Source organism: Pantherophis guttatus, chromosome 4, assembly GCF_059756535.1.
Source record: "Pantherophis guttatus breed Tessera chromosome 4, ASM5975653v1, whole genome shotgun sequence".
Taxonomy (NCBI): Eukaryota; Metazoa; Chordata; class Lepidosauria; order Squamata; family Colubridae; genus Pantherophis; species Pantherophis guttatus.
In genome coordinates, this window is record NC_142066.1 from 137,524,528 (window position 1) to 137,540,776 (window position 16,249).

General features: G+C 37.2%; 1 protein-coding gene across 21 annotated transcripts in view; it reads right to left on the bottom strand.

Moving 5' to 3' along the window:
* Positions 1–1,906: 1,906 nt before the first annotated feature.
* The window catches only part of ARHGAP21 (Rho GTPase activating protein 21), an 85,164-nt gene continuing 70,821 nt past the window's right edge, over positions 1,907–16,249 (bottom strand). For 14 of the 21 annotated variants that reach the window (XM_087892889.1, XM_060684290.2, XM_087892888.1 and 11 more), the window contains 14 exons: positions 14,286–14,564; positions 13,553–13,617; positions 13,327–13,475; positions 12,815–12,877; positions 11,484–11,632; positions 11,212–11,367; positions 11,056–11,134; positions 9,806–9,879; positions 9,627–9,716; positions 8,553–8,678; positions 8,339–8,380; positions 7,863–7,968; positions 6,062–6,093; positions 1,907–4,831 (listed from right to left, as the gene is read on the bottom strand). In XM_087892889.1, coding sequence (XP_087749015.1) covers positions 3,269–4,831; positions 6,062–6,093; positions 7,863–7,968; positions 8,339–8,380; positions 8,553–8,678; positions 9,627–9,716; positions 9,806–9,879; positions 11,056–11,134; positions 11,212–11,367; positions 11,484–11,632; positions 12,815–12,877; positions 13,327–13,475; positions 13,553–13,617; positions 14,286–14,564 — 2,973 coding nt within the window. In that variant the 3' untranslated portion in view covers positions 1,907–3,268. The remainder of the gene's footprint in view (positions 4,832–6,061; positions 6,094–7,862; positions 7,969–8,338; positions 8,381–8,552; positions 8,679–9,626; positions 9,717–9,805; positions 9,880–11,055; positions 11,135–11,211; positions 11,368–11,483; positions 11,633–12,814; positions 12,878–13,326; positions 13,476–13,552; positions 13,618–14,285; positions 14,565–16,249) is intronic. The other 7 variants (XM_087892891.1, XM_060684280.2, XM_087892887.1 and 4 more) reach the window with 1 other exon arrangement.

Consider the following 16,249-nt stretch of genomic DNA (forward strand, 5'->3'; position numbering starts at 1 on the left):
ATGATAGAATATTTTGCCCAATCACTGCATTGCTTAGTGACAGAAATTCCACACCTGATTAGGGTCATTAGACAAGAACTACCTGTACTTTTCTTTGGCGTCCGGAAGAATTAGGGTGGTGTTGACGTGATTACTAGCAGTTTTTTATTTTTCAGGTCTTTCAATACCCCAAGTCATATTCATACACAATTAAGAAGAGTCTCATCCCATCTGTTATATGTGTTCATAAGGGAAATGATAACATTCTATGTAAATGGACCATTATACTGTATATATATATTAAAATTATTCTGTGCGGTTATTTTTTGTCTGAGGCATTAAAAATGTGGCTCTAAGGATCCATGATGATGCCATTCCCAGTTGTTACCTTATCCATTATTTGATCTTTATTCATTTTTAAAGGAAAAATGTTGCAGAAGTCATGCTCTAAGACAGGGGTGTCAAACTCAAGGCCCATGGGTTGGATCTGGCTTGCAATGTGGTCAGATTTGGCCCTCGGGGCCGTCGTGGTCTACCCAATGTGAAGAGGAAAGACCAGGTCAGCGTAGCTTCGGCCCAATCTACCCAATGAGAAGAGGAAACATACCAGCAGTTTGGGGAGTGGCGTCAAGCTAGCGATGTCCACCCAGTCAGCCTGGTCCCTCCGAGGTAAACTACAGCCCTGATGCAGCCCTCAATAAAATTGAGTTTGACACCCTTGCTCTACGGCAGGGGTGGGCAATTGTGGCTCTTTTACAACCTGTGGACTTCAACTTCCAGAATTCCTGAGACAGTTTGGCTCTAGGGCATTGAAGCGAAAAGGAGGGGCTAGAAGGATTTGAAGATCAGGACAAGGAACTACTGTTGGATCAAATATTTGATAAGGGTTTCAAAATGAATTTCTCTAGAATTCATGAGATTCATTTCTGGTGTTCATTTGATAGTTAGAAATAATATTATATGCTGATCATTGAATTTAAAATATCAGTTATCTTCTATTATCCAAGCCAAATTTAAATTCTTTTTATCTTTGCTTTATGTAAACTATTTGCTTTATGTAAACTTGCAATATAAAACTTTTCTTAATGGAAATATGTTTTATCTTGAAGTTCAAACTTTTATTTTAAATGAACATTTCAGTTACATCTGTTAACTGTCCAATTTATGACTCAGAAAATTATCATCTCACAGCTTGCAACATGCTCATATTTGCAAAACTGTATATTAGCTCAAAATCCACAGGGCCAAGGGAGACATGGTACATCTATTCAAACTACTTTCTGAAACACCAAAAGGTGCTTCAGAAAGAGAAAGACAAAGAGAAAGAGAAAAGCAACCTAGAACTAAGGAGAAATTTCCTAACGGCGAGAGCAATTAACCAATAGAATAACTTGCCTTCAGAAGTTGTGAGTGTTCCACCACTGTAAAACTTTCAAAAAGAGACTGGGCAACCATTTGTCTGAAATAATATGGGGTCTCCTGCTTGAGCAGTGGGTTGATCTAGAAGACCTCTGAGGTCCCTTCCAACTCTATTATTATTTTATTCTATTCTGTCTTCTTTTAAATAATTCCCAGGAATGGTAACTTCGTCCAAAATTCCTGAAATATTTTACTTTTATTTTATTTTTATAATGTAAAATGAAGGAGCTTATCTTAGCAATGAAACAAACTAAACTCTCATCAAGCTGACACAAGGTTTTAGTATGTACAAGAACATTGTTTGCTTATAGTGTGCTTGTAAAAATTAAAGGCTGTTATTTGATAAGTAATCCTTACAAAATTATTTGTCTCATTGATTAATAAAATTTGCAAGCAAGTTCTAGTCAAAGAATTCACCCATCTTTCAAATAGCAGATCCCTATGCTTTATATAGATATAAATTTGACATGTTTATTGTCTCTGTTAAATTAAAGTCAGTCCATACAAGAACAATCAAAACCAATTTATTTCCAGTGTTTTAAGTGGATATACACAGAAGCATGTACAGATCTGGATTTATTAACTCTTCATGCAGAATTATATTCTTGATAAAAGAAACCAGTTCTATCCACATATCCAGGATCTACTATCTACACTTCTATGTTACAACATTTATATCAAAGCTGGTGTCTGAGGAAAAGATACACACATAGTGTATTTACACTTAAGTTATTTATTTTACAGAAAGAGTAAAAATTCAAGTCACATAATACTCAAAAACTGTATTAAAATCAGAATATAAAACTCAAAAATCCAACTGGAATGCCTAAATGGAAGCTCTGTATCCATGTGTGTTAAATTTTTAAAAATGTAATGAAATGTCTTAACAATAAAATGCAGCAATTTGTTTTATGTTTAACATAAATGTCTAAATGTAACAACTATTATGGCACCTTAACAAACCAAATGAACTTTTTTTAAATTTTAAATTTTGATGAGGCACTTGTTAACCACTGAACTCAAAGAATTTTTTTTCTTCCAACTAACAATGTCATAGTTGCATTAATGCATAGTGCATACTAACACTGTGGAGTGGGGCAACATAGAATAAGAGAGGGGAAAGGAAGGGAGGGAAGAGGAGAGCTACTGAATTGTGGTGCTGGCCATTTAATGGTCTCAATGATACTGGTAGAATCAAGTTATATCCTCCTGGGCCCAGATAACTTATGAGGGTGAACATCATTGTTCATATATTGGTAGCTTTTCCCACTGAAGTGAAATCCAAGTACTAGAAGTCCAAGTACTCAGTGGCCAGAAGAACTATCAGAACTGGTATTCAAACCTGGGGCCAGAAGAACTATCAGAACTGATATTATTACCTCTTGATTATAACTCTGCAGGAAATGAGGACTCTGTTTTTGAGGAATCATCTAATTGGTTTACATTCTCCCTTTCAGTCTCTACAATAAAATGCAGCAATTTGCTCTTTACAGTTAACATAAATATCTAAATATAACAACTATTATGGCACCTTAACAAATCAAATGAACTTTTTTTAAAAAAAGTTGATGAGGCACTTGTTAACGACTAAAATAAAAAGAATTATTTTTTTCTTCTGACTAATAATATTGTAGCTGCATTATGCATAGTGCACACTAACACTGTGTGTGGGGTGGGGAAAAGCATACAGAACAACTGAAAAAAAGAAAATATGCTACTGAACTGTGGCGGCGGCTATTTAACTGTGTCAAAAGGACTAGTAGAATTGAGACATAATCTCCAAGGTCTCAGATAATTTATGACGGTGAGCATCAACAGCCAGGCTGATGGGCCTCATTCATAGTCTGGTAGCTTTCTCCACTAAAATGGTCTAGAGTACTGAGTACTCCATGGGTTTTATGTACCAGGCTTCAGTGGAAGAACTACCAGAAGAAGTGGTACTATCACCTCCTGATGATATCTCTGCAGAAAATGAGGATTCTGCCTTTGAAGAATCATCTAATTGGCTTACATTCACCTTTTCAGTTTTATTTGTTTTAAGGTCTACTGGGTTACTCAGCAGACGGTCTTGTGCAACATACTCTGTGTACTGGGATGGGGATTTTGCCTTAAACGGGGTTACTGCTAAAATGTCCTTCTCCATGCTTGGGTATTTTTCTTGAATTTTCCATGCATTCAGAACACTTGATTCAATAAAATCTCTTTGTCCTCCTAATGTGTGCCTTCGCCTGATGTTCTTTCTTTTGGAGCTCTCTGCAGGGTTTGTCTTCTCATTGCCAGTTCCAAGCATATCATCGGCAGATGATTTGAGACGCAGTTTTAATCTGTCTGGAATCTTGAGTTTCCATGTAGGCTCCTGTTTGACAGGTTCACTTCTTGTTGATGGGGTTAAGCTGCTGTCTATCTTTCCTTTCTTTATATCCTCCTCGTGTTTTGCATCCCTTAAGCCTTCACTCTCCATTTTGTACCTGGCCAACTTTTTCCGAGATAGAGTATCACATTCAATAAGTTTGTATGAATTGAAAAGTCTGTGACTGTCTAACTTTGGTGTTGAAGTTCCTCCTGAACAACTTACTTCACTTTCTTCAGAGTTCCTCCTAAGGTTCTTTGCCATGTCTTGAGTCTTCTCCCTGAATAGCCTATCCACAGAAGAACTTGCTGCAAAATCAGGAAAATCATTTTCACTGTCTGTTTCTACAGGGCGACCTTCACTGATCAGTTCACTACTTTCATCATCGGCCTCTTCTCCTTTACTCTCTGTCACTGAGTAAAGCACTTCAGCAGCCAGCACAGTGGAATCTACACCAGCTAAATATGCAGTGGAGGATGTTGTGGAGTAACCTGAAGTGATGGAGCCAACATCAGCAGTTAAAAATTCACTGCGTTTATTTTCAGGGCCTCCTAATCTTTTACAGGATACTTTTTGCAGAGAAGCTTGTGAACTGCAGCTGAGGGTGGCGCTTGAGTCCAAAATGGTTTCTTCCAACACAGAAGCAATCTGGAAATTAGGGACTTTATGGTAATCTTTTTGTGTATTTTGCCATGAGATGGGATTTGGAGATCTCCTGTATTTCTGAATATAAGATGTTGAGGGTTCTTCAGAGAACAATTTCTCTTTCCTCAGCAACATTTCATCCTTGCTTGTTGTAGAAGGACTGTTAACACAGTCTTCCTTTTCTTTCGGAAATCCTGCTCTCTCTATTCCCCCCGTGGTTTCCTTCTCCAGCTCCGTTTTAGATGTGTCCTCTTTTGCTGAGTCATTGAAATGGAGCTCTGCAGGCTCCTTCATGAAAAAAACACTATCCCACTCATCTTCAGAGCTGCTGGGTTGTAGTTTGTCTTTTGCTTTTTTCCGCTTGCGACTGGTTGTGGCAAATATAGAGGACTTGAGTAGCTCTCTGCTGTATTGATTATTTCCAGATCCCCAAGAACCCTGTATGGAAAGAAACCCATCATAAGCATCATGATTTTTTTTTTTAAAAAAAATCATATTTGTGGTTCAAAATATGTTCTTTACCAATCTTCCAATGCAAAATTTTATGTATATGAAACTAGATATAAGTTATTACCTGTCACTGCTGAGTTGTTCTGCACAAAACTGCTCTAGCACCATAGCATATCAATTACATAGGCCATGGTTTCTTAACCTGTGGCTTAGGACTCTTTAGGAAGTCTCACCCATTATAAATGCACTGTTATTACGAGCCTGATCAGCCTTGCATAGCCATAACTAGATTGCTATCAAAACCTGTTCTCTTTACTTTATCTATACTAGTGCTTTTGGGCAGTTGCTGTGATATAGAAGGTTTTTTCTTTAAATGCAATCATTTATAATTTGTAAAAGCACAGTGGCCTAAGTGAAATGAATGTAGCACCTTTTTTTTGAAACAGCGCCAAATTAAAAATAACCTTGCCAGTATATTCTTAAAATGCAGTTGATTATTTATCAAATACCAATTAACATTAATCAGGATTTGCAAATTTGACTGAATGACTGAATAAAGTGCTTTACTTACTTTAATCAAAATTTACAATTGTGAGTGTCTCAAACCAATTAACATTAATTCTGATCTATCACTCGATTTTTTTTTTTTTACAAAACTCATTCTATACTGCTTTAAAAATATTTCACAATATATTCTATATTTTCAATACAGGATTTGTGCAGACTTTATAAAAGACTCATAAACTATGATATGAAGAACACAAACATCTGTATATAATATCCCTTACATTATATGCTGCCAATATATACTTTTCAATGTAAATCCATATAGCATTTCAGGACAACATAGGATTTAACATCTTAACCTCTTTCCCACAATCTATCTTTAAAATTAATAGTTGCCTCTAGTCATGCTAATGAAACAATATTACGCATATTATGTTTATACATAGCAACATAAAAGTGAATGACATATGTCTTACCCTTAATAATCAGGCCCAAGAAGTACAGTGGGTGAGTCATTTAAATTCAGATATAAAAACCAGAGCCCAATTCAAAGCTCCATGGGGCTTAATACAAGCAAGGGAAGCCCTTTATTGTCAGAATCCATTTTTATCAACAGCACATGAGAGATCTAGTATAAATAAGCCTATGAGCCCTCTTTCAACATTGTAATGTATAGGCTCAACCCTGTAAAAATATAGATGAATGATTTACCTTAAATTTGGAAAAGTCACCAGTAGCTGAATCTATTGCAGAGAGAGAAAAAAACCAACATAGCACTTTAGTCAACATGGCACAAAGTTTTGCTTTTACTCTAGACAATGCTGAAGTATGAAAGAAGACAAGCACAACAAAAGGTGAGAGCAAACAGATAACAGAAAAAATAATCAGAACAGTGGATAGTAATCGCTCACAAAGATGCAAGCTGCACCACAGAAAGCCACCGCCATGAAAGGATGCTGTGAGTTGGAGGCAGAATCAGCTCAATGACAGAAATGGCAAAAAAGCCCTTTCTTCTAAATAAAACAGAAATACTAATATTTATTTAATGCTCTAAGCGCAGGGCCCTGCAAAACCGCAGCTGGGGGATCTTTTCAGGACTGTACTCTGTACATTCCAGCAAATGAAATGTACATTTAAAGCATTATCTTTCGTGCCTTAGACTACTTTCTGAAACAATTATCAAAATTCTTTTTTGTATGCTGTCAAATTATATTGGGCTTTATGGATTTAAAAGCCCCAGTTAACATTTCAGTGCTCCTCCGAGCTATTTGTTTAAGAATTTATCATTATGTAGGTTTTTTTCCACAGCCATCAGTTTTGTACTCATTTCCAAACAGAAGCGTTATTATGAAATGAAAAATGGATACCATAATTATACTATTCGGCAAAATAAAACAACGGAGGTTATACAATTAGAAAGGGGGTACGGAGGGGCTAGCAGAGTAACTAAAAGACATTCTCCAACTTGCCAGGAGAGTGACCCCACTGGAGAATTAATGAGCTGAACCCCATGCCATGCCCCTTTTGACACATGGCTAATGACTAGAAAAACCAGTGGACCATACCATGCTATTTCTCCTCAGGGTCTGCTTCAGAAGTAACAAGAAACAGCAGAAATACTTTTAAAAAGTAGCATTGATCTGTTCAAATACTCTTGAAAGGATAAATTTACAGTACAGATCAACTAGTCCTTTGTGCATTTACAAGAAGCGGGGGTTTCTGCAGACAAGGCAGCTACAATGTGGGCAACAATCCTCCTTCTTCCTACAGTTCCAGTTGTCCATCAGTGACACCACAGAGTCCACTAGTGACATCACCGTGTGATAGACTCCTCCCACTTCTCCTATTTCAACAGCAGGATAGAGGGGCTGTTTCAATAAAATGCTGAAAAAAGTTTTCTATAAGCTAAAACACAAGCTAGAGACAAAGGAATAACATTTGGGATAAAAACATATTTAGTGAGACAGTATGGTGGCAGTTTGCAGTAATAGTATTTAGCTGAATATTAAGGTGGCAGTCATAAAGAAGAAAAAGCATTTAGTAATGAATAAACATAATTAGTTGCAATATAGTTTGGAAAAATATACTTATTAGTCAAGCAGAATGAATTTAAAAATCTTGATTTTGCCTTCTCTAAGTTTAAAAAATTACTACCATCAGAACAGTGTGTAGAAATTAAAGCTTTCTGCCTTCTTCTCAACGACTTAGAAAGTAGTAGGTACCTTATCCGTGTCATGTTAAAAAGTACATGGGTAACCATGGTCAATGATACACTAGTGAACATGCTGTTCTTGTGGTCTAAGAATTATACTGGTTGCTGAGAAAGCATTCCAACCTACATCATGCAACATGCTCAACTCACTGCTGATCTTTTAATAACACACCCAAGATCATGTAGATAAAGGGAGAAATCGAGTTTATTAGCAAAGAAAGAAAAAGAGGACCATTATAATAGATCATCAGAAGAGAGAATTTTCTAACCTACAAACTGTCCAGGCAAGAGTTACGGTACCTGATACATCTCCAGGATATACTCCAATCCTTCCAATGTTGCTGAGTAAATGATCTATGCTTGGCACTGGCTGAGACTCTACTGTGTTTGCTTCCTGAACTCCTGTCTATAGTTAATAAACAAAGATTTCTTCATCATCAAGTCACAGTCAGTGGTTTCATCATGATTCAACAGTATTTAGAAAAATTAGTCAGCTGAGAACTGCAAAGAATGTCAGTCTTCCTTTATAACATTTAAGGAGAAAGAAAAATACTCAAGCTGGCATATTAAATGGAGAAAAAAACTACCCTGGAAGAGAAATTTACAACTTCATTTTATATGCTATTTCTTCATGGATAAAAACCATTGGTATGTTTTGGTATGGTGAATAAAGAACACTGTTAGAACACATTGGAGAGGGGCGGAAATCATATATTCATTTGTATGTTCTGAATTAAAACAGGAGGAGAATCCATTTAGTTAAGGTTAGTACTTACAAAAGGTTGTTCAGCATCATCTTCTGCGAAAAACCAGTCATGCTACAATTCAAAATAAAAGAAGTGAAAAACTCCCCAGAAATGAAAGAATTAAAATGTGGACATTGAAGAGATAAGGAATAGTTTATGAGAAAATCAAAATCCAGGCTGATTTAACTAAAGATAAAGTTCTGTCTGAATAATCTGTCTAGCAACATGAAATGAATTCACTTACTTTTTGGATAAGTGTTTCTACAATTCTGTATTGATCTGGCATATGAGTAACCATATTAGTCATGTTATCTTCAGATGTCCTCACAAGTGTTGGACCAAATACTATTGCCAGGTTTCTTGGTTCCATCTAAAGAATAAAGAAAATGAGTGTTCTTACAGCACATCATTGTACTTACATAAATGTATAAGTCTCTTTAAAAAGCAGAAGCATCTAACAGTAGCAGTCAATTTTGCCAAATTTACCTGAACTTCCTCATTAGAATGAAAATTCAAAGCAAAAGCTGATCAGTGTATAAAACTGATTTATATAGCAGATCAGGACACCTTGTTCTTTTTAATCTGTTCCTGAATGTAATAATTCTTCAATGTTCATAAATTTAGGGATTTAGAAAGAGAAGTCTGGTTGTATCCATTCCTCTCCTCAATCTAAAGTAGTACACCCATCTCTCAACATGTTATGAAGCTTTAATTAAATGCTGAGCAGGTGACTTTCCTATGGGCTATAGTACACATTTTTTTTTCTGCAATAAATCTTCAACCTGTAACTACAGGACTGCTTCCTAGCCACATAATGCAGTAGCTATGGGTTCTGTGTACCTAAGCACATCATCTGTCCATCCAATATGTGTGGAAGGAAAAAGAACCCATAAAACCTAATAATGCTTTTCCACAAATGTTGCAGATCGAGGTACACAATTTAAGAAAAAGAAAGCAAAAATAGTTTTGATCTATAAGACTAGGTGTCTTCTTTGTTTGCTTTATCTCCATGTGGGAAGCAACTCAATAAGAAAGATTTATTTTTATCCCAAGGATAATGGCAGTCCTTTGCTTCTTGTTTTTTTTTTCTCCATACATGCTTACTCTATTGGTTTTCCTCTATGTTCACCATGCTAAAGCAGCCACAGAGCCAATGAGCTGAGAAAGCAAATGCAGACTACAATATTTACATTCCAAATAATCTGGAGTATGCCTTATAGCCAGAAAAAGAATTCTATTACTACAGCTCCTAGAAGCAAGCACTGAATTTAGTTATCAGAAATATAGACTCTTGGTACAGATAAGCCAGTTATAGTACCTTGTTCTCTTCTGAATGTTCTGCTACATTTCTCAGATGGGCACAGAGAAATTTAAGTGTTTCATAATGATGTTCAGGTAAATCACGGATCTGAAATGGATGATATAAACATAAAAATTAAAAATAATCCCAAAATATAACAATGGTATCTGATTCAATCCCTGTCAAAAGCAACATACCAGGCTTTTCAATGTTTTTAGTCGTTCAACAGGATCTTCTCTTCTGTTGGCGTCTATGAAAGCTGCATATCTCTCTAATAAGAAAGAAAATAATTTTATTGCAAGACTGCATTTTAACCCCTCTGCAGGAAAAAGAGGACCAACTAAGCATAAACAATGGATTTGTGTCAATGTTTTGCTTACTCTAACTTATTTCAACCAATGTGAATAGCCTGGATCCTCTGTATAAGAGTTCAAAAATACGCCTTTGCAAAACTACGTATATACACTGAAACTGTGGGATCAGAAAAACATGATATGATTTGCCTTTGTACAGAAATGCAAATGGATTTTCTTTGATGTTTATATATCCTACTATGTATCTCATCTAGTTGTTGCCACACAAGTGGCAACACAACCACTTGTTTTAATAATCCACACAAGTGCCTCTGATATTGCCATGGAGAAATCATTCCTTGTATGTTTTTTCTCCTGCTGAAACAAGTAACTAGAAAAACCCAGTAGCCCAAAGATGGCATATTAGCAGCAAATGAACAGAAACGGGGCCATTAAAGGAAGGCAAGAAAGTACAATTCTAACATATTTTTAATATTTAATTCCCAACCATTAACTTCTGATATAGTTTATGACTCATCTACTCAAATCCACTTCCCCAGCCACATATCGCAATCCACTTGGGCTTCAAGACATTTTACTTTGTTTGCCTTGTTCATAGAGATGGAAAATGGATGCACCCTACAGGTTAATATGTGACTGGGAGGACTGTATAGTATTTGAATTACTGGCTACAACCTGCATATGAGAATACTTGAAGAAATATAATAAAAAGTCAAACAACTGGCAATTGCAGCAACTTGGAATTGTTTATTCTGTTTAGCAGTATTGTTCATAGTCTTAGGCAGAGATAAGTCATTATGCATCAGCTTCAATAATTTTTTATTTCATTTAGAAAATTTATATTGCTGCCTACTCGCACATGGCAACTCAAGGTGGCTTGCAAAGATATATTTCCTGGCTAAGTAGAATAAAACCTGTGTTTTCTTCATATAAGCCAATAATATATATCTGTCTTTTTAAGAGAAATGCAAAAGAATCCTGGTATATCTAAGCAATATTAAAATTAAGGAGAACAATGCTTAACTGAATTCTAACAAAACTGTCTTCTAATTTAACTAATCACAGATAAGTTATGTGATACGTTTTATTCAATAGTTTTCTTCCCCCCCCCACTACTTTGAATCAAAACTTACCATTAGTAAAGAGTGGTTCTGGAAGCTTCCGGAGAAAGGACTTCAATAAACTACTTATGACATTCAGATCTCGCCATTTCTAAAAATTGAGCAGACAAAACATTGTCATTAAAAAGAAATACTACGAGAATTTAAAACAGAGAGGGCAGAACTCACATCATCTTGAAGATCAATGTCAGTCATTCCTTTGTTCAGTTCTTCTTGCATATTTGAGATGGCAACATTATTTCCTGGAACCCTATAAATACCAGTATATTGAAGACCTCTCTCTTCAACTAGCTTGCAGCATATTTCAACAATTCTTGGAATATACTGAAAAATCCAAAAGGGAATGAAAGTTTGTGTTCACTATCTATGTATCTTGAGGAATATTTTTCAAAGAAATTATCAATATTCATGACTGTATTTTTTTTTTAAAAACAGAATACCTTATTGCTCTCTGCTGGGGGACAATCAACTAGTTTGACACCAAACGTGCAAGCGGCAGATGGCTTCTTTTCAAAAGTTCTTTTCATGATGCTTGGAATGTTTTTTCGCCATATACCTTTATCTTTGGGTGGACTTGTCTCATCTTTTTCTTCAAGGAAGAACAAAAAGGAAAACAAGTCATTTAAAACCTTCAGCAAGCTAATGGAATATAACTGGATATAATGATCAAATGCATCATCAAAATAATAGATGAGTATAAGATACTTAGTACATATAAATCTTGAAACAGACTAGAGACTACGGCTTCTCCGCAATCAGGCCACAGATTAACCACAACCTTAGCAACCGATGTCTAGCAATTATATTAACTCTGAACAGAATCAAATTTGGTGGCATCTGCAATCTATATGAACAGTACATAAATCAAACAATTTACAATTTGTATATCGACACAATCAACAAAATGATATTCGTATGTGTATTTTTGTGTGGGTGCATGTTTATATGCATGCGCTCATGCCTATGTACATATGTGTGTGTTTGCATATCGAGAAGAGAAAATATATAAACAAGGAAGAAGAAAAGAGTAAAAGACTAGAGTACAAATGAGTAAACAAGGATTTTACAAATCTCATGTAATTTTCCAGTGTATCATTACTTGATTTTGAATGCCTGAATACATTATTCAGTCACTTGGTTGCGATGGGTGGCTGTAGAAATTGAATAAATAAATAAATGTCATTTTAAAAGCTTGAAAAATCAGTATTAAACTCTAAGCAAAGCGTAAATATCAATATCAAGAAGCTTGGTTAACACATTATAAACCATAAAATGAAATTGTGAACTGTACAAAATTGTGTCCATGCTACTAAATCTATTCTAATTTAGAAGTCTTGTAAAACTAAAATACAAACTTTACACTGACAGAAACCCACATTTTGAATGTGGTACAAATCCATGTATTGAATTGTAATTCAAGAAGGGGTTCTTATTTGTATTAAGATTCTTATGTGTTAAGATTTACTTTTGAGATTTAAATTTTTTTGTGGGTAATAAATTCTTTATTAACCTAGTATCCATACTTAAATATCTCTTCTGACTTTCAAGTAACTACCTAAGCTAAGAAATAATGCAATATTCTTATGAGACCTAATTCAAATACTTAGCAAAAGAGCATGCTATATTTATTACATTTATATAAATAAGAAAACAATTAGATGTAAACAAGCAACCTTGTTTTATAAAACAGGCTGCATCGAAAATTGCTACAATAAAAAACAAAATTGTAGTTCTGAGTATAGTAATCAGAGAATGATGGTTTTATTCCTACCGATCCCACTGCCATTTCCACTTTCCTTGACAGAAGATTGCAAATATCTCCAAAGCTTCGTGACTTCATAACAAAACAGAAGATACTCTGTATTTATCAACTTTCTTTCCCAAAATGATATGGAATTATCACAACTACAGAATGAAATGGTTCTATCCTTTTTATATAGGTATCCTTCCCTCCATTTGCCCTTTTCAGTCTATTTCATCCCACACTCTTTCCCACTCCCTTTTCAATTCTACCCCACAGGCATGCACATTTCAAATAATAATTTTCCAGATTGTTTCTGATCTGGAGTTTCCTTATAAACAAGGAATAATCAAAAGTTCCCAGCGCAAAAGGAGTTTCATCATTACTTATCAAAGCATAGGATGTTTATTCAATGAACTTCTCTTAAAAATCAATGAAACTCCAAACCCCATGACACTTAGTGTCCTCACCATCAGGCTTCCTTCAGTATAATAGGAAAACCTAGAGTAAGTAATAGTATTCTTATATTCAATATACAATACCTTTAGTAAGGAATTTCTTTTCTGATTCCTCCTTAGGAGAATGTGGACTCTGAGTTCTTTGCTCAGTTTTAGTGCCAAGGAATGTCTGTCTTTTAATTAGGCTCGGTCGGGATGGTTTTGAAAGTGGCTCAGTTTTGCCACTAGAAGCACTGAAAAAAAAATATTTAAAAGCAGGAAATCCATGTACTGACTAACTGAGCTCTCAAATGGTACTGTGATGGCTTACCCCATAATTGTGCTGTATTCTTTAATCCTCCGGCTAATTAGATCTCTGCTTGAGACACCTGTGTCCTGCAAAATCAATAGAGAACTATTTTGGAATTTCTGCTTTGCACAACTCCACAAATGAAAACTTAACTAGCCATATTTAGGACAGGAGCAGGACATCCCTCAGATGTGTGCAAGGCACAAGGAAATAGCTACACAAGAAAGATGAGGAGATGCCCAGCAGGTATGCACAACTGAATCCAAATACAGTGTAAATAAGGAATATCAAGGGAAAGGTGCCAGAACAGACTCAGGCACAGAAGAGAGTGGTGAACAGACTAAGGCCTAGAAGAGAAAGGGAGGAGGATTGCGCAACTTTTGGGCAAGTTGTACCTTCTTCCTTGGCTGAAATCCTGACAATCTAAATGAGCTGTATTTCATGTTAGCTGAACCATAATCTACTTGGAATAGTGTGGCCAAATGTTAAAGGTGTAATTGATTCTTTTTACTTCATACAGACTCTTACCAATATAACTTTCTCACATTTTAAAGGATGTATTATTTCACTGGTAGGAACACTGAAATCTCATGCAACTTTATAAAAAGCCTGTAAGATTATGGATTTTAATCGCATTAGCTTGTATTTATTGCATGTCAGGGCTACCATGTGGAATTGCATAATGGGTCTGGAAAAACACGATCTCTGCAAAATATAACAAGTAAGTAGAATAAATTCTTAACAAGAACCCAACCTCCTCATTGCTGTTTCCTCGTATAGCTTTAATCCATGCCAGCATGTCATCTCTATTTTCAGCTTGAAACAGGTATTCACAGTCTGATGTAGTAAGCCGAAACACATGTTTCTTCTTGGTATCACTATATGAAATGTCTGTTAAACAAGCATTGATGTTGATGGGCTGTTCCTCCTCAGAAAGCATAGCTGGTTCTTTTTTATCCTTGTATAAGTATAATGAACACCCTCTGAGGATGACATACATCTGTTTCCATGGTCGGATGCTCCCACCAACTCTCTAGAAAATAGGATCAAGAATAATATTCATTTAAGAAAACAAGAGGAGTGTGCCCAGTGTTTTATATGGGGTTGCTCCTCTATCCTGGTCCTGTTAGACCTCTCAGCGGCTTTTGATACCATCGACCATGTTGCACCGGTTGGCGGGATTGGGGATGGGGGGCACTGTTCTGCGGTGGTTCTCCTCCTACCTCTCTGACTGGTCGCAATCTGTGTTGACAGGGGGGCAGCGGTCGAACCCGAGGCACCTTGCTTGTGGGGTGCCACAAGGGTCGGTCCTCTCGCCCCTTCTGTTCAACATTTATGTAAAGCCGCTGGGTAAGATCTTCGGGGCTTCGGGGTGGAGTTCCATCAGTACGCTGATGACACCCAGCTGTACATCTCCACCCCAGGCCACCCCAACGATGCCCTTGAAGTGATATCCCAGTGCCTGGAGGCTGTGCAGGCCTGGATGGGGAGAAACAGGCTCCAACTCAACCCCTCCAAGACCGAGTGGCTGTGGCTTCCGGCATCCCGATATAGCCAGCTGATGCCATCGCTGGCTATTGGGGGCGAATCACTCGCCCCCACGGAAAGGGCTCGTAACTTGGGCGTCCTCCTGGACACACGGCTGTCTTTAGAAGATCATTTGACGGCCGTGGCCAGGGGGGCTTTTTATCAGGTTTGCCTGATACACCAGTTACGCCCCTTTCTAGATCGGGACTCCCTACGCACAGTCACTCAGGCACTCGTCACTTCTCGCCTGGACTACTGCAACGCTCTCTACATGGGGCTCCCCCTGGGGTGCACCCGGAGGCTCCAGCTGGTCCAGAACGCGGCCACGCGGGGGATTATGGGGGCGACGAGGCGCTCCCATGTGACACCTCTCCTGCGCGAGCTGCACTGGCTCCCGGTGGTCTTCCGGGTGCGCTTCAAGGTGTTGGTGACCACCTTTAAAGCGCTCCATGGCTTAGGGCCGGGGTATTTACGAGACCGCCTTCTGCCACCAATAGCCTCCCATCCGGCCAGTACGCTCGCACAGAGTGGGCCTCCTCCAGGTGCCGTCCGCCAGACAATGTCGGCTGGCGACCCCCAGGGGGAGAGCCTTCTCTGTGGCGGCGCCCACCTTCTGGAACAACCTCCCCCCAGAGATACGTACAATAACAGACCTCCGGATTTTTCGTCGGGCCCTGAAAACCTATTTATTTCAACTAGCTGGGCTGGCTTGAGTTAAATTTTAAATTGATTTTAAATCAGATTGTTTTAATTTACGGCCAAAATATTTAATTATTTTAAACTGTTTTTTAAATTTTGTATGTTCTGTTTTTACTTTGGCTGTTCACCACCCTGAGTCCTATTTGGAGAAAGGCGGTATAGAAATAGAAACAAACAAACAAATAAATAAATAAATATGTTAAAATTTGTAAACTGCCTGCTTTGGTGAAATGGATGGTGTAGAAATTTGATACAGAGATAATAAAAAAAAATACTGCCACCAAGCAAGCAGCCATTGTGGTACAGTAGTTAAAAAGCAGCATTGCAAGCAAATTCTGCCAGCTGCTATGAGTTTGATCCCGACTAGCTCAAGGTTGACTCAGCCTTCTATTCTTCTGAGGTTGGTAAAATGAGGACCTAGACTGTTGGGGGCAATTTGATATTTGTTCAGAGAGTGATTTAAAGCAGGGGACCTCAACCCCAATCTGTGGA